The 18,186-nt window shown below is 53.8% G+C and overlaps 1 protein-coding gene across 2 annotated transcripts in view; it reads left to right on the top strand.

The window, feature by feature from the left end:
* Positions 1-18,186, top strand: part of WWP2 (WW domain containing E3 ubiquitin protein ligase 2) — a 90,368-nt gene that overhangs the window by 7,160 nt on the left and 65,022 nt on the right. For both annotated transcript variants that reach the window (XM_048870700.2, XM_075118497.1), the window contains exons 2-4: positions 141-225; positions 9,430-9,577; positions 9,892-10,013. In XM_048870700.2, the coding sequence (XP_048726657.1) occupies positions 156-225; positions 9,430-9,577; positions 9,892-10,013 (340 nt within the window). In that variant the 5' untranslated portion in view covers positions 141-155. The remainder of the gene's footprint in view (positions 1-140; positions 226-9,429; positions 9,578-9,891; positions 10,014-18,186) is intronic.

Consider the following 18,186-nt stretch of genomic DNA (forward strand, 5'->3'; position numbering starts at 1 on the left):
TGAATCTCTGGCCCACTGGGGTCTCCCATCCTGCTAGTGACAGGATCCCTGGAGATCCCAGCCCCCAGGTAGCCTGGCTGTAGCATTGAGCTCTCCCTTCTCATGGAGCTGCACTAAGGTGTCCTGTGTCTGTTTTCCAGTCCCATGGTGATGACATGGCATCTGCTAGCTCCAGCAGGGCTGCGGCAGGGCTGGCCTGTGAGAAGTCCCAGCTCACTGTGAAAGGTGAGTAGAGCCGCCGTGGGCACCCCGGGAGTTGAGGTGGGGAAGCAAGCGCTCTGTCTAGGCCAGAAGATTCTGGTCCTGCCCGGGAATGTGGATTTTCAGGTGTGGCTTGGCTTGTCCTAACTTCCTTCTCCAGTAGCCCAGGCAGCTTCAGACAAGCAAGTGCCTGTCAGTGACAGCATGCTCCCCAGGGGGGGAGCTTGCCCTGTGGGCTCCTGAGCCTGTGGCGGGGGGAGAGTCATTGTTGAGTGAAGGCTGATATTGCACCAGTCCAGCCAGAGACTGGATATGCCCAGGAGAAGCATGGTGTCATTCTGTGTGGAGCAGCCATGACTGTGAGAGCCTACCTCAGGGGAGACACCCTGTGACAGGGTGCTCCACTCACTGCTGGGCTGGCGCCTCCTCCTGGTCACTCTGGGGTTAGCTCTCGAGGTCAACACTCCCGTCCACGGTTTGCACGCCGTCACTCCAACTGTGGTCTGCAGCTCCAGGACCCTCAGTGTCGTCTTCATGACTTAGTCATCTAGGCGGAGGGCTATGTTCCCCCTTCCGGGGTTCAGTCCAACAGCACTGCTGGGCAGTCTGCCCATTCACTGCCCCAGTGCCACTTTTGCAGCAGCTGATAGGGGAACCTGGACCTGCCCTTATCTCTGGGGTCTCGTTCCTCCAGTCAGCAGTTCTGGGCTCATCTCTCTGCCTTCCCTGGACTGCTTCCTACCTCTCCGGTTCCCCTTCTTTCTCTGGGGGTGCCAGCTCTCAGAACCCTCCTTTCTCTTCCCAGGAGTGACTGCTGCCTGCCTTCCCAACTGCCCCCAAACACTCCTCCCTCTTCCCAGGGAGTGACTGCCCTTTCTCAGCAGCCCAGGATGTAGCCCACTACCTGGCTTTATTGGCCCTGCCTGTACTTGCACCGGTGAGCCTCTCTAATTAGCTGTCTCCAGCCTAAAGCTCCCCTGTTTGCAGCCTAATTAGCTGACTGGGCCCACCTGGCCCACTCAGCTGTTGCAGGGCTAGTGTGGGTAGCTCACCCCATCACACTCCAGACAAGTGGTGTGATCTATAACTAGATTTCACCAAGCCAGTAACAAATATGAACTTCTGAATCATAAGTCTTACCGTGGAGAGCCAGGCAGTCCCCTTACACTCTCCAAGCTATCTTGCCAGCCAGACAAACTGGCCTTAGTGATAAATGGTTACTTACACCAAAAATCACACCACATCAGGTTGCTTCCAGTCCCAAGAGACCAGTCTCTTACCCCAGGTCAACTGGTACCCTGAGATCTTACACCAAAGACTGTGCCCATAGCCAGTCCTGAAATAAACCATCTAACAACTAGGAAAAAGAAATGAGTTCTTTACAGGTTAAAGCAAGCAAGCACACATGAATTACCATCTAGATCCTATGAGTGACAGAGTTGTAGTGATGTCCATTCAAGTGGCTTTCAGAGCAGACCCAGGAGGTAACTCCAGGGGATCTCTGGCTTCAGTTTGGGTTTCCCTGGCCCCGGAAGTAGAGCCCTGCATGGATACAGAAATTTGGATCTGTATCTGTGGTAGTTAAATTGGATCCAACCCATGATCTGCACCTTCACCCATGCCAGCACCCTCTAGCGCAGGAATTCTCAACTGGGCGTGAGAGCCCCCTGGGGGGCTCTGAGGTGGTTTCAGGGGGTCTGTGGCCCTGTGGGGCTTCAGCCCTGAGCCCCAGTGCCCCCTGGGGGGCTGAAGCCCCAAGCCCCTTGCTGGTGGTGCTGCGGCTCGGGGCTTCAGCCCTGTGGATGGACCCCTTGAAACCGCAGGCCCCCGTTGAGAACCACTGCTCTAGAGCCCTGTGTGGGTAACAAAGTTTGGATCTGCAAAGATGGGAAACAACTGCATCCTAGAATCCAGATAACTGCAGATATCTGGATTTGCAGGGCTCTACCTGTAAAGCCATGTCAACCCTACCACTTATGTCGGCAAAACTTTTGTCGCTTAGGTGCAGAAAAAACACACCCTGAGCAACATAAGTTTTGCTGGCATAAGCACTCATGCGCACAGTGCCATGTCAGCAGGAGAGACTCTCCCACCGACAGCTACTGCCACTCATTGGGCTGGTTTTATTATGTTGACGGGAGAGCTCTTCCAGTCAGCACAACGCAGCTACACGAGCGCTCTTGCAGCGGCAGGGCTGGATGCAGCCCTGCTGCTGCCAGCTTGTAAGTGTAGGCATGGCCTAAGAGTTCAAACAGCAAAAGAGATGGAAATTTTTCTGTGACTTTGTTTGATTTCCTTCATTTCGCTTCAGAGTCCATAAGAGGAGCTTCCTTGCAGGTAGCTTTTCCCAGGGGGATAGGGCCATTAACCAATTCCCTTGTATTGTGATGTTCCTTAGTGGCCCATCTGATTTTGATAGACCTTCTAGACGGGTGGGGGCATGAGTCTTGTGCCTGGATTCACAAGTTCAGAGCAAACATTTTCCAGGTTATAAAGCAAAATGTACATATCTTGTAGCATGGAATACCGACATTACAAGCGAGGGTATGAAATGCTTGTAAATTGCTGTGTGCATTAGAGTCTAAGCAGCACTAAATACATTCTTATAAGACCAATACCTGTGTTAAGCGATACTAACCCACAGGCAAACTGGTCTGGTTTGTCAGCTCTTCGGTAAGGCCTGTAGCAGGAGCTGGCGTCTGGCCCATCAGCATCACACATGCACTTTACCCCGAGGGCCAGTGCAGCAGAGTGCAGATTAAGGGCATGGCTACACTTGCGAGTTAGAGCACATTAAAGCAGCCCAGCTCGCTCTAACTCACAACACGTCCACACTGGCAAGGCACGTAGAGCGCTCTGACTCCGCGGCTACAGCACTGCTGGTCTCCACCTCGGCGAGTGGAATAACATTTGATGCGCCCCCTGCTGGAGCACCGCAGCACCAGTGTGGACACCCTGGTCTGTCGTTGCTCTGTGATCGGCCTCCAGAAGTGTCCCACAATGCCTGTTCTAGCCACTCTGGTCATCACTTTGAACTCTACTGCCCTGCCATCAGGTGACCAACCATCAAACCCGCCCTTTAAATTCTCTGGGAATTCTGAAAATCCTCTTCCTGTTTGCTCAGCGAGGCGTGGAGTGCTCTCAGCGAATCTCCAGGTGACCATTCCTCCATGCGCCAGGCGAGCCCCAGTATGGAGCAATGGCAAGGTGCTGGCCCTCATCAGTGTTTGGGGGGAGGAAGCTGTCCAGTCCCAGCTGCGCTCCAGCCGCAGGAATTACAATACCTTCGGGCAGATATCAAGGGACATGATGGAAAGAGGCCATGACCAGGACGCACTGCAGTGCAGGGTTAAAGTGAAGGAGCTAAAGAATGCCTACCACAAAGCCCATGAGGCAAACAGCCGCTCCGGTGCTGCCCCTGCGACCTGCCGTTTTTACAAAGAGCTGCACGTGGTACTTGGGAGCGACCCCACCTCCACTCTGAGTACCACCATGGACACTTCAGAGCACAGTCCAACCAGGCAAGAGGAGGAGGACCAAAGCGGGTGTGAGGGTGCTGAGGAGGAGGAATACACCCCGGAATCCCTAGATGCATGCTGCCAGGAGCTGTTCTCAAGCCAGGAGGAAGGTAGCCAGTCGCAGCGGCTGGTGTTTTGGGGAAGGACAAACCCCAGAGGAGGTTCCTGGTAAGCGGCTTTTATTTTGGGAAGGAAGTTATTCGGTGCGGGCTCTTGGGGCAAGGAGGGTTAGGGCCGCATGCTTAGATGCGGAAAAGGGCGTTGATGCGCTCTCTTACATTACGGTATTCAGCCTCAGTGATCTCTTCAAAGGTCTCATCCAGAACTTGAGCAATGCGCTTGCGCAGGTTTCGTGGGAGAGCCACTGTGGTCCTTGTCCCAGTCAGGCTAACATGTCCATACCAGGTTTCAGAGTAACAGCCGTGTTAGTCTGTATTCGCAAAAAGAAAAGGAGGACTTGTGGCACCTTAGAGACTAACCAATTTATTTGAGCATAAGCTTTTGTGAGCTAGATGCATCCGATGAAGTGAGCTGTCGCTCACGAAAGCTTATGCTCAAATAAATTGGTTAGTCTCTAAGGTGCCACAAGTACTCCTTTTTTTTTATGTCCATACCACTGAGCCGTGAGGGGTGGGGGGACCATTGCTGTACACAGGCAAGCTGCATATGGGCCAGGGCGGAAGCTACATTGTAGTAAAGATCCTCCCTTGCTTCCCTGGTCACCTTCAGCAGCGAGATATCTTCCAGGATGAACTACTGTGTAAAATCTGGGGACAGTGTTCAGTACAGGGGCCCCCTGCCGCTGTTGGCTCTCCCCAAGGCACAGAAACCCAGAGGACAGTAGAGCCATGAAAGAATCAGTCCCCCTTGACCCTGTGCTTACTCACCATTTTGGGGCTCCTGGGGGTTATGTGCGCTTGCTTTGGGACAGGCAAATTATGCAATTGTATAGACTGTGCTTGCCCTCCTTAAGTACGGGGGAATCATTGTTCTGTCTGGTGTGAACAATGCTGTCTCTGTTAAGTGTTGCGTTTTGCCTTTACAGATGCAACCGTGAGATCTCAGCCGTCTGTGTTATCACCGGCCGAGAGGCTGCAAAGAATCAGGAAGAGGCCACATAGAAGCAGAGGACATGCAGCACTCCCTTAATGAAAATCAAAAAGTGCAGGAGTGGCGGGAGAGTGAAAGGGGGGTCCGCCAGCAGAATGCGGATTGCCGGCACCAAAGCACAGAGCGGCTGATAAGCATCATGGAGCGCCAAGCGGACTCGATCCGGGCGCTCGTAGCCATACAGGCGGAGCGCTACCGTGCCCCCCTGCAGCCCTTGTCCCAAAACTCTTTCCCTTCTGCCACCCTGTCACCTCCAACCCACTTCCCCAACATCTGGGTTCTTATCACCACCAGCTGCCTCCAATACCTGTAGCTTCACCACCCAGCCCTGAAAACTACGACCCTGACCCACTGCACTCAACCCCTATCACCACGCAGTGTAGCCACCCTGACGTGCAGCACTCATTGCACAGCATTCCAGACAGGAAGGCTGGGTTTGATAACGGGACATACGCAAACCTATGATTGTACCATTCCCCACCCTACCCTCTTGCCCTTTCTGTTTCCCAAGCAGTTGTTTCTTTTCAATAAATGCATTTTCTTTTCATTACATGGGTTTTTTTTGCTTTGAAAAAATTCTTTATTATTGCATAACATAAAAGATACTTTAGTTCAGGAAAGCAACAGGCACTGCAAGTCAGTGTATCATATGTAGCAAACATAGATTCCTGCTAACACTGGAACCACTGCACTTCATTCCTGTGCAGGGCACCAGACATTACTGGTGGCTTTCAGCCTCAGATTGCTCCCTCGACGCATCCCTAATCCTTGGAGATCCGCGCTGGGCCCCTCTAAGAGCCCTGCTCTCTGGCTGTTCAAATTCAGCCTCCAGGTGTTGAACTTCTGAGTTCCATGCCTGAGCGAATCTTTCACCCTTCCCTTCACAAATGTTATGGAGGGTACAGCACATGGGTATAACTGTGGGGATGCTGTTATCGGCCAGGTCCAGCTTCCCATACAGAGTGTGCCAGTGGCCCTTTAAATGACCAAAAGCACACTCCACAGTCATTCTGCACCTGCTCAGCCTGTTGTTGAGCCGCTCCTTGCTGCTGTCAAGGTTCCCTGTGTAGGGTTTCATCTGCCATGGCATCAAAGGGTAGACAGGGTCTCCAAGGATCACAATGGGCATTTTGACTTCCCCTACGGTGATCTTCTGGTCTAAGGAAAAAAGTCCCAGCTTGCAGCTTCCTGAACAGGCCAATGTTCTGAAAGATATGTGCATCATGCACTTTTCCAGGCCAGCCTGCGTTAATGTCAATGAAACGCCTACGGTGATCCACAAGCGCCTGGAGAACCATAGAGAAATGGCCCTTCCGATTAACATACTTGGAGGCGGGCTGGTGCCAGAACTGGAATGTGCGTCCCATCTATCGCCCCTCTGTAGTTAGGGAAACCATTTGTGCAAAGCCAGCCACGATGTCACGTACGTTACCCAGAGTCACGGTTCTTCTGAGCAGGATGTGATTAATGGCCCTGCAAACTTGCATCAACACTATTCCAACGGTTGACTTCCCCACTCCAAACTGGTTAGCGACCGATGGGTAGCTGTCTGGAATTGCCAGCTTCCACATTGCAATAGCCACCTGCTTCTCCACTGTCAGGGCAGCTCTCAATCTCGTGTCCTTGCGCTGCAGGGTGAGGGTGAGCTCCTCACACAGTCCCATGAAAGTGGCTTTTCTCATCTGAAAGTTCTGCAGCCACTGCTCATCATCCCAGACTTGCATGATGATGTGATCCCACCATTCAGTGCTTGTTTCCCGAGCCCAAAAGCGCCGTTCCATGGTGGTGAGCATGTCCGTGAAAGCCACAAGCAATCTCGTGTCGTATGTGTTACTTGTGTTGATATTGTCAGTGTCCTCACTGTCACTTTGGATCTTAAGGAGTAACTCGACTGCCAAACGTGATGTGCTGGCGAGAGATAGAGGTGGTTAGGGACTATTTAGAAAAGCTGGACGTGCACAAGTCCATGGGGCCGGACGAGTTGCATCCGAGAGTGCTGAAGGAATTGGCGGCTGTGATTGCAGAGCCATTGGCCATTATCTTTGAAAACTCGTGGCGAACCGGGGAAGTCCCAGATGACTGGAAAAAGGCTAATGTAGTGCCAATCTTTAAAAAAGGGAAGAAGGAGGATCCTGGGAACTACAGGCCAGTCAGCCTCACCTCAGTCCCTGGAAAAATCATGGAGCAGGTCCTCAAAGAATCAATCCTGAAGCACTTGCATGAGAGGAAAGTGATCAGGAACAGCCAGCATGGATTCACCAAGGGAAGGTCATGCCTGACTAATCTAATCGCCTTTTATGATGAGATTACTGGTTCTGTGGATGAAGGGAAAGCAGTGGATGTATTGTTTCTTGACTTTAGCAAAGCTTTTGACACGGTCTCCCACAGTATTCTTGTCAGCAAGTTAAGGAAGTATGGGCTGGATGAATGCACTATAAGGTGGGTAGAAAGCTGGCTAGATTGTCAGGCTCAACGGGTAGTGATCAATGGCTCCATGTCTAGTTGGCAGCCGGTATCAAGTGGAGTGCCCCAAGGGTCGGTCCTGGGGCCGGTTTTGTTCAATATCTTCATCAATGATCTGGAGGATGGTGTGGATTGCACTCTCAGCAAATTTGCGGATGATACTAAACTGGGAGGAGTGGTAGATACGCTGGAGGGCAGGGATAGGATACAGAAGGACCTAGACAAATTGGAGGATTGGGCCAAAAGAAATCTGATGAGGTTCAATAAGGATAAGTGCAGGGTCCTGCACTTAGGATGGAAGAATCCAATGCACCGCTACAGACTAGGGACCGAATGGCTAGGCAGCAGTTCTGCGGAAAAGGACCTAGGGGTGACAGTGGACGAGAAGCTGGATCTGAGTCAGCAGTGTGCCCTTGTTGCCAAGAAGGCCAATGGCATTTTGGGATGTATAAGTAGGGGCATAGCGAGCAGATCGAGGGACGTGATCGTTCCTCTATTCGACATTGGTGAGGCCTCATCTGGAGTACTGTGTCCAGTTTTGGGCCCCACACTACAAGAAGGATGTGGATAAATTGGAGAGAGTCCAGCGAAGGGCAACAAAAATGATTAGGGGTCTAGAACACATGACTTATGAGGAGAGGCTGAGGGAGCTGGGATTGTTTAGCCTGCAGAAGAGAAGAATGAGGGGGGATTTGATAGCTGCTTTCAACTACCTGAAAGGGGGTTCCAAAGAGGATGGCTCTAGACTGTTCTCAATGGTAGCAGATGACAGAACGAGGAGTAATGGTCTCAAGTTGCAGTGGGGGAGGTTTAGATTGGATATTAGGAAAAACTTTTTCACTAGGAGGGTGGTGAAACACTGGAATGTGTTATCTAGGGAGGTGGTAGAATCTCCTTCCTTAGAGGTTTTTAAGGTCAGGCTTGACAAAGCCCTGGCTGGGATGATTTAACTGGGAATTGGTCCTGCTTCGAGCAGGGGGTTGGACTAGATGACCTTCAGGGGTCCCTTCCAACCCTGATATTCTATGATTCTATGACTCGTCAGCATACTCCTCAGCAGTTCGGGCTCCATTCCTGCAGATCGAAAGGGAAGACAGAGCACGCATTACAAAAACCGTTGAAAGATGGTGCCAAATGTGGACGGATGCATCACGGGGCGTTGGGGCAGGACCCAGAGTGCCCCGCACTCCCCGCCCCCGTCCCACAAGCCACAGCGCCAGAATGGGAAGAGGTGCTCTGTGGGATAGCTGCCCACAATGCACTGCTCCCAATGCCGCTGCAAATGTGGCCACGCCAGTGCGCTTGCAGCTGTCAGTGTGGACAGACTGCAGCGCTTTCCCTACTGCACTGTACGAAGGCGGGTTTAACTCACAGCGCTCTACATCTGCTAGTGTAGCCATGCCCTAAGAGATGTGTTGTTCTTCCTGGTGCTTACACCCAGGGTCAGGGAATTGGCAGCCTCCTAGCCCCAGGCATGTGGAGAGTTGCAGGAGGAAGGATAGGATATTTCCACAGCATCCCTTGCTGTGAAAGGCTCATCCAGAGGAAAGCTGGTAACCAGCCTTCTAATCCTAGTCCCTGAGCTAGTCCCGAGTGGCAGAGGCAGAGCCGGGGAGAGTGCATTCCCTACCGTCAAACCTTCAGCCTCTCAGGGGGCTTCCTCTGAAACTGGTGCTGGTGAATGGTGCCAGGCTGGAAGGTCTCCCTGCATGTGCCAGGCAATGTGAGCCTCTGTCCAGGGGCTGTCACCAGTGGATGCCTTGGTCTCTTTGGCTTTAGGGGAGGTGGAGTGTGTGCAGAACTCCATTAAGGCCACCAGGGGGCTCCAGATACCTTGAATTGCTTCCCTGACTTCTGTCTGCACTTATTTTCACGCAGCTCCTGTTTTTTATTCCCTTTTCAGGGTGCCCTTCAGGGTGGGGGAATTTATGGGTCCCAGGTTGGGGGCCTTGCCTTTCCAGGGTCTTCGGGACATGTCTCCCAGTCTGGCCCATGAGACCTGGCTGCCGGTAGTAAACCTTGGGCGGTGGTTTCTTGGGCTGGCTGCTGCTGTGTGGCATCTGGGCCACTTTGGGTGGGGACAACTTGCATATTGCCCGCAGCTGTGACACTCTCTGCCTCTTCCCCCTCTGCCTAGTTGTGTCGGTGAAGCCCAAGGTGCACAGTCGCCAGTCCCGGATCAACTCCTACGTGGAGGTGATGGTGGATGGACTCCCCAGTGAGACCAAGAAGACAGGGAAGCGGATTGGGAGCTCTGAGCTGCTCTGGAACGAGATTCTCCTCATGTAAGAATCCCTGGGTTAATGCAGGCACCCCAGAGCTGACAGTGAGCTCCCTATTTCCGCACTGGGTTGTGCTGCATAAGGAAGGCCAGCACATTTGCCATTGGCTGGAAGGGGCTTAGGGTGCACGCGCAAATGCACGTGTGAGAACACAATCGCCAGATGGGGTGCTGGGTGTCCCTGTGGCCTTGCTCTGGCCTCTTCTCTGCCCTCTGTGCCTGGCATGCCTGGTCCTGCTCTGCTAGCTGTGGCTCTGTTGCTTGGCATCAGAGAAGCAGGTGGGGAGATGACAGCCCTCCTCTTGGTCTGCCTTCCAGGAACGTCACAGCTCAAAGTCACCTGGATCTGAAGGTCTGGAGCTGCCACACCCTGAGGAACGAGCTACTGGGTACGGCTTCCATCAGCCTGTGTAACGTCCTGAAGAAGAATGGTGGGAAAAGTACGTATGAGTGGAGGCCCTGACGCCTGGTTTGGCCTTTGCTTTCTTCTGGAGCCTCATTTCCCTGTCTGGAGACAGCAGGGAGTGGCTTGTCATGGGGGCTGGGGCCTCCTCAGCTGCTGGCATTGGGCAGAATGCTCTGGGTGAGCGGCACCTGCCTCCCCATGGTGCTACTATCTCACCAGCCGGCTCTAGCTGTTCCTGAGCTCACTCTGCCTTGAACCTCCTCCATGGTCCTGCAGGATTTCCTGCCTCAGTAGGTGTGTGCCATGGAGAAGGAGTAGCTGAATCCCTGGCCCCGGGAGAGAACAAGGTGTCCTTGTGTGCGGCTGGGCGGGCCTGTTCGGCGCTCGGGGCTGGTGTGTGATGGAAGCCATACTTAATTGGCTGGGGTGCCACTGCAGGCAGCGAAACACAAACCTCGCAGCTGTTTGCTGCCATTTGTGGTCACCAGAGTGTGGCCCGCAGTGGTGGCGGCTGTATAAAGGCCTCCATTCAGGGCCTGGGTTGAGCTACCGGCTGTGTGGGGCAGGAAAAGGTTTGCTCTGTCTCTTCCAAGCAAAGCTCCGCCGCTCTCAAAGGACAAACCTTGCATTGAGAGCTGAGAGGGGCCTCTTCTCCCCTGAGGGAGACAGGGCTTAGCCAGACTCTCCCTCATGCCAGGGGTTAGGCTGCGTCGCTCCTTGGGCATTGCCAACGGTGAGGTGTGAAACCACCGCGATGTCCCCAGCACACTCCCTGGGCAGCATCTCCAGGAGCTGGGCCATGTGCTCTGGATGGGATGGTGCCCTCTGGATTGGGGGTGGGAATCACCAGGGGCTTTGTGGGGACCCTCTGACGTGCTGGCTGCCCGTGTCCCTGTCCCCCATGCATGGAGCTGTATAGGGCTGCTGGGCTGCGTGTGCTGGAGGTGGCGGTTTGGTCTGGGTCTCAGCCTGGCAGGCCTGATCCGTGGTCCCCAGCTGCTTCCCCGCTCGGCGGCCAGTCAAGTGCCATGCGTGTTCTCCTGGAGGTGCTGTCTGCTCCCGCGCTACCTGCGTGCGCCCCTTTGCAGGGGCACAATCAGCCCTTTCAAGTAGGCTGGGTCTCCAGGGGGTCGTGTGGAAAATGAATGGAAAAGGCAACTGGCTGTTTCTGCTCATACTGAAAAAAGTGTCCGATTTTTTTCCCCCGACCTAGTGGGCTGTGACGGGAGGAGTCTTAAAGCTACAGCGCACAGCTATGTCTGCAAGGGGCTGCCTGGGAGGTGGAAGGGCTTGTGCTCCTCTGATCCCTGGCCTGTGTCCTGGTGGCTAGACTGGGACCTTCCTGCAGTTACTCTGTAGTGCTCGGCAGGCGTCCGTGTATGAGGGTGGGGATCTGGTCACACTTACATCCCACAACCTGCCTATGAGATGACCTGTGCTCCCGGCCCAGTCAGTCCCACTGGCCTTCCCCAGCCGTCTGACACAGCCCAGGCCAGGGGTTGCTGTCCTAAGCCCAACCCACAAACCAGCCTCTCCCCAGTGGAGGTGCTGAAATGACACTCCGCTTGCTGCCACTTGTGCAGATCTTTGCAGAACGACCCTCCTGGTCCTTCCATACGTGCCTAGGTTAGCAGCGAAATAGTGACTTTATTGCCATTTCAATGATCATTATTAGGCTTCAGAGTCAACACACCACTGAGATGATTAGGGGCACTTCACTCCTCTTCAGGCTGTCCTATTAGGCTGTCTACAGACTTAGGCAGACATCTATGATGGTCACCATGTGGGTGCAAAGCTTTACCAAGGCTTTTTGTAAGTTACTGATCTGTACTTACAACCTTAACTGTGTCTTAAAGTCTTTGGCTGAGTGTTTTTATTAGCTGTCAAGGACAAACGTTGGTCCTCTGGCTATGTATTCTCCAGCAGTATGTCAGCGTCATTCCCCCTCAACAAGGGCCATGGCAGCATGTCTAGGTCTCCTGCGTGCTGGGACTGTGCCCAAGCTCCCTCTGTCCCTCCAAATGAGTGCTGTGAGCTTCAGAAACTGTAGGAAGAAACAGGGGCTTGTGTCCTTGGCAAAGAACCCTCCGGGCCTCGGCTTTGAGGCCAGGCAAATTGAATCCATTTGGCGCTAACAGACCAGGCTGTGTGAGAAATGAGCTTCCAAAATGGGTTCCTTTTCCAAAAACCTCATTTTTCAAACATGCTTCTCTCCCAACTGCCTTGGCAGGATCCTCTGCAACGCTCTGCATGGCCTCTCCTCTGGCACGGCACGTCTGCGCCGCGGCAGCCGGGGGGACAGATCGCTGGGGAAAAGGGGCCTAGTCATACAAAACAAGTTGCAGCCTTCTGTGGAGCTGCTCCCAAGGGTCCTTTAAAACAGCTAATTTACTACGGCCTAGCCCCCTGCCCCAGGCCTCTGCCGCTGTGCTGGAGAAGAGGCTCTTTGTTCAGATGCTGTGGGGACTCTTAAGGTGCTCTGCTGGTGCTGGGCAGGAGGAATGTCCCCGGGTGGCCTGGCTTTGGAGGCTGCATGGAAGCCTATATGGGGCCATGCCCCCCCCTCCCCTGTGTTTGTACAGTCCACTGAGCTGCCGACAGCAGGGCAGGCCCTGGAGTGACTCGAACGTGTCAGACTGCAGCCTACAAACGAAAGCTCTTGTTTTTATTGCTTGCTGCTCAGGTTGCAAGTTACATCAACAGGCTCCTGTTTCTTGAGTGGCACCATCTGCCAGGATTTTACAGCTCCAGCAAACCGCGCTCGTTGCTTTCCGTTCTGCACCTCAGGCAGAACCGCTGGAGCCACAACCTCAAGGAATTCTTTCAGGAAGCCAGCAACAAACCCCCAAGCCTCTGGGAAGTTGCAGTTGACCCCTCCTCATGAATGTGCTGTCAAAGGAGCTCGCTGAAGCAAAGGCTCTTTTAGCAGAGAATCATAAAAGCAAATCTGTAGCCTGCCTGAAACGAATGTTAAACAAGTCGGCTCTGTCAGCGCCTGTACAATAACTTTGTCAAAGCTGCTGTGCCAAACCAGAATGCCCCAGTGAAGGCCTTCGCTGAGCTTGCTTTGCATCGCCTTCCAAATTCACGCCCGTGCTGCTCATGCTGCAGAGCTAATGGCCAGCGGGATTAGGCTAATATACCGCTAACCCTGCTCCTTGGTGCATGCCCTGGGCAGGGCCCAATTCTCTCTCCTGCGTGAAAGGCCACCCTCCCATCTGCCTGTGGGCTTCAAAGTGAAGGGGTGCCGGAGGGCCAAGTACCACCACTCTAGTACTTGGCCCTGCAGGCCCCCATTCCTCTGTCAAGCACATGGCCGTTCAGCAGGTAACCAGCTGTGTCTTCTGAGGATGAGACGCAGGGGCTGGGTGCTTTACCCTTTGCTGCAGTGTTTTAGGAGGAAGGGCTAGTGGATGATGGCCTCAGGGTATGTCTATGCTCCAATTAAAAACCTATGGCTGGCAGGCTGTTTAATTCACAGAATCATGGAATAGCAGGGTTGGAAGGGACCTCAGGAGGTCATCTAGTCCAACCCACTGCTCAAAGCAGGACCAATCCCCAATTTTTGCCCCAGATCCCTAAGTGGCCTCCTCAAGGATTGAACTCACAACCCTGGGTTTAGCAGGCCAATGCTCAAACCACTGAGTTATCCCTCCCCCCGAAGTGTAGTGGAAAATTGAAGTGTAGACGTTTGTGCTTGGGCTGGAGCCTCGGGTCTAGGACCCTGCCGGGTTTCTAGAGCTGCAGCCTGAGCCAGAGTGTCAATTAAACAGCCCCTTAGCCCCAGGAAGCTGTCTGGGCAACTTCAGGCCTGTGGTGACTTCAGATCTCACCTGGTCTCCAACCATGGCCCAACTTTGTCCCTGACTCTCGCAATTCCTGCTCACTGAGTGCCATTCTTTATGCGTGGCCGCTAGGCCAGACCACCTGTGCCCGGGTTCTTACACTTGGCTAGTGCACACCGTGTTGTTATCTGCTGTCCCTGGCGACTGGCGCCTGCTCTTGAACACGCAGGCCAAGGCATTTTCAGGGCTGGGCCCTTGGCCCTGGGGTTTGCCTCTCCCTTTGGACTGGCTGAGGCAACTGCCCCTTAGAACGCAGCGTAAAGCCCGTGGGTGAGGCGTTCTAGATGGTCTACGGCAGTGGTGCTCAGACCTCAGTGGTTCGGGAGCCAAATTGCGATCGACCTTAGCCAAAAGAGCCCCAGTCGGGTGAATTCATTGTGTCTATTTACTGTCCGACTGTAGGGTTACTCAGGTGGACGGGGAAATGTTTGGCGTTTATATCTATTATTCTCACAGCAAAAGGACTGACCAAATATTATTATTTTATCAATTGGTTACTAACATAGTCATGGCCTCCTGACTGGCTAATAACTTCGATGGGTTAATAATTACATCAGTGTTTTAATATCATGCTGTGAAGAGCAGCAGAAGACACGTTAAAGAGCTACTTGCAGTTTGCGAGCATCTGTCCGAGTATCACTGGTCTAAGGAATTTAGACCCATGTTCCATCAAAGTGCCTGGCCAGCTCAGTGCATGCCAGGCTTTCCCTGAGAGGAGGGGGCTGGGACTGGCTTGATTACATTGGAATTGTTTTAGTTGACGCACACTTGAAGATAAGTAAATAGGCAGGAAACCCATGTATTAGGAAACCCATGTATTAGACAGAGACCTTCTGACAGGAGCCTCCATGTGTGAGTTGGACTACGCCATCTTCCCTGTGGAGAAAAGGCCTCCAGTAGGAGCCCGTCCCGCCCAAGCCCTGGTGGAAAGTTTTGTGATGCTCACGCCAATGAGCTGCATCAGTTGTGTGCAGTTACCAGAGCTCCCTCTGGGTGTGGGCTCAACCCTGGAGCCTTTATCACACTTGCTGCTACCAGCCTTACTTCTTGGAACTGTAAATCCCCTTAATGGGCTGGGAGGGAATTGCCAGCAAGCCCTCACTAAATGGGAGTGCTGATACTGTGCAAGGCATTGGGAGCAGCTGAACTGAGACCTTATTCAGGACCTATTCACCCCTGGCCTCCTCCCAAAATACTAATAACCCCTCTGACATGCTGGCTGCTTGCTGGGACACAGGCTGCCTTTGTGCTCACCCTTTGAGGGACCCTCTGTTGATGCAGCAGCGAGGTCCCTTTGTGTGTCCCGTGTGTCGAACGGGGACAGGGAGTGGAAGGTTCGACTAGTGTTTATTTTCTTTAAAAAAAAAAAAAAAAAAAAAAAAGCTGGGGTGGAGGCAGGGATGAGGAGGAAGCCGGCTGGGAGGTTCATGTTCGCATCCTCCAGTTGGAGACACCTTGTCTTTGCTACTTGACTAACTTCCCCCTGACGCTGAGGCAGCCTTCACAATGAGGGCTTGTGCAGCCTGCAGAGCAGCGTGCTCTTTGCTGCTCACCGCTCACAAAGGAGCGAGCCCTGGAGCGTGCGGGGCAGGCGTTCTCCACAGCTTGGAGGAAGCGGAGTTCTTATGGCAGGCAGTGACTGGTGAAAAGAGGTTTGCCGCTTTCTGCAGCACCTTGGATCTGCAGATCTCAAAGCACTCTACATAGGCTCATGAAATAGCCTCCCCTGGGAGGCTCCTTTGTACAGGTGGAGAAAGTGAGGCAGAGAGCAATGAAGTGACTTGCCCAGAGTCATGCAGGGAGTGTGCAGCAGGGTCAGGAACGGAGCCCAGGGCTTATGACTCCTAGACCTGTGCTTTATCCACAGGAAGTTTTTCTGCTCATACTAAAAGCAAGCAATTAGGAAAGGATGGTTCTGAGTTGAAGGATTCCAGGGGCCTACATAAAAACTTGAGATGGTGCATGCACAAAATCTGAGAGAGCATTACTCATCCTACTGCCCCAAAGTGCCTGTCGCCCCCCACTTCCCCCAGGGAGCTGAGAGTTTCAGAAAGTCTGTGACAGAAAGGTGGTCCAGAAGACCTGCATGCTAATGGGGCAGATCTCAGGACTGATTGCCTCCAGCACATGGGGTCTGTGGAAGCCTATGCTATAGCCATGGTGTAAGCAGGGGTCCTGTTGCTTCTTGGCCTCAGAAGTGCCTGAATTGTGCATGGCCAAGTGGTTCAGGAGAGGAGGCTGGCTCAGCCTCAGACCAGGCTGGCCTGTTCTCTGCATGGCTCTCAGACACTTTTGTTGAGAGTAATACCCTCATCAGGTCTGAAGCAGCTAGAAGCCTGTGATTCCTCGTCAGACACTAGTTCTGTTGCGAACAGATGTGCTTGGAAAGCACTGCAAAGTCCAGGCCTCCCCCTGCCAATGGGACCCCTCTCCTCAAGACAAGTGAAACGGAGTTGGGAGCACCTGGGTCTGCTTGGCATCGGTGTGTGTTTGTCAAAGGAGCCGAGTGCCCATTGAAATCCATGGGTGCTACAGCTGCTCAGCACCTCTGAAAACGGGGCTGCAGGATAGTCAGTGCACCTGGCAGGGAGAGGCCCCGAAGCATTTGTTGTTTGGCTCAGGCTTCAAGCTGGTGAGGAACTCCTCCAGCCACTCCTCAGATCTCCCCTTTCCTGGGTGAAGCCAGAGCAGATCAATTCCAGCAGCACCCACCACTGTCTCCTGAGCTGGCTCCAGTCAGTCCTTGCTGTGGTCCACTGTCGAGTCACCTGGGAACATCTTATTCCTGTTTAACTTTTCTATTGTGCCCACGGGGTCACTCACTGTACAGACAGTGAGTGAGTGACAGCACCGCCCCAGAGCTCACAGCCCGACGCACTTCACAGGCAGCACTGCCTGCAGGACAGGGATGTGATAAATCTGCCGCTCCTTTGCTCTGTCCTCCAGTGGCTTGTTTCCTCTCCCTGGCTGCAGGGCTTGGCACTTAGTGGCACCAAATCTCACCTGGTGCCCTCGCTGCTCTCTCCTCCAGAGGGCCCCCCAGCTGTGATGTCCTCTGCAAATTCCACTACAGCTGCACTGACAATCCCCCAGACACCACCAGGCAGCTGCCCCAGGTGCTTGACTTGAGTGTGGCCAGGTGGTGAGAGCACGCCCTCCCCAGGATGGTGAGTGGCTGCTGTTTCCGGGAAGTCTCTGGGAAGCTGAAATCTTCCTGGCCTGAGCTCCAGCTAGCCTGAGCAGCCACTGTCAGGTGTATTGCTGTTGGGGAAGAAGCAGCCCCTTGGGCTAGTTTGAAAAGCCCCAGGCTCCTTCCAATCCAACTCTGGAGCTAGGTATGGCCCGGGGCATGCTGGTCTCACAATAGCCATTGACAGTGCCTGAATGTGCTGGAAAGGGAGGATGCTCCAGGGAGGATGCTCCAGGCAGGGGCCTGGTTCAATTCCCAGCTCTGCCGTGGTCTACCTGTGTGATCGGGGCAAGTCATGTGATCCATCTGCCTCCATTCCAGCTTCCCAGCCGAGGATAGTGGTGCTGGGAGGATGGAGGGGAGGCTGCTCCTGGGAGAGCGCCATGGAGACATCGGGCAGCATTCAGCCCACGTGGTGGACCTCTCAGAAAGCTGACCGTGTGAACGCGGAGCTAGCCATTCTGCACCCTGAGCTCCAGCAGGAGCGGCCAAAGGCAGGGAGCGATGCTAGTGAGAGCCAAGCTGGAAGCCCAGGAACCCCAGCAGGTGCCACTTGCGGAGCAGCTGTGCAGGCTTCTGCCTCTCTTAGTCCCTGCCAAGCTTCCTCACTCCTGAGCTGGAGACTGGCTGTCCGGGTACCAAGGGAGTGTATTTCCCCCTCCTCCCACTGCCTGGTTGGAGTCACCGGGCCCTGGCCTGCCCTACTCCAGGAGGAAGCAGGTTGCTAGAAAATGGTGCATTTGTGTCGTGATGAGTAGTTGTGTAGAATAAAAATGTTGTTTGAGCAAAGTAGCGGGAGGCATCTGGACTGGTGTCCCGGGCTGGGGCAGCCAAATGACTGAGGCCTGCTGTGTCTTAGCCAGGTGTTCCAAGCCCACGGGCTGTATTTGGGCATTGTTGTTACTGTGTTAAAATCCTGCCCCTTGGCAGGGACCTGGAGGCTGACTGTCATTTTGTCCTGGCCGGTGGAGGCTGGTCCAGTTCACTGAGAAGCTCCATAGTTTGGCAGACTTTGTATAGGGGTGGCTAGCCTGCCATAGCCTGGGGAAGGGGCGTGCAGCTGCTGCCTACCGTGTGCCTTGCTTTGACTGGTGCTGTTAGCCCCTCACTCTCACGGGCACCATGGATTCTTCTTGCTGGTACGTGTGTAATGTAAGACACTGGCTTCACCT

The sequence above is a fragment of the Caretta caretta genome, chromosome 12, assembly GCF_965140235.1.
Source record: "Caretta caretta isolate rCarCar2 chromosome 12, rCarCar1.hap1, whole genome shotgun sequence".
In the NCBI taxonomy this organism is placed as follows: domain Eukaryota; kingdom Metazoa; phylum Chordata; order Testudines; family Cheloniidae; genus Caretta; species Caretta caretta.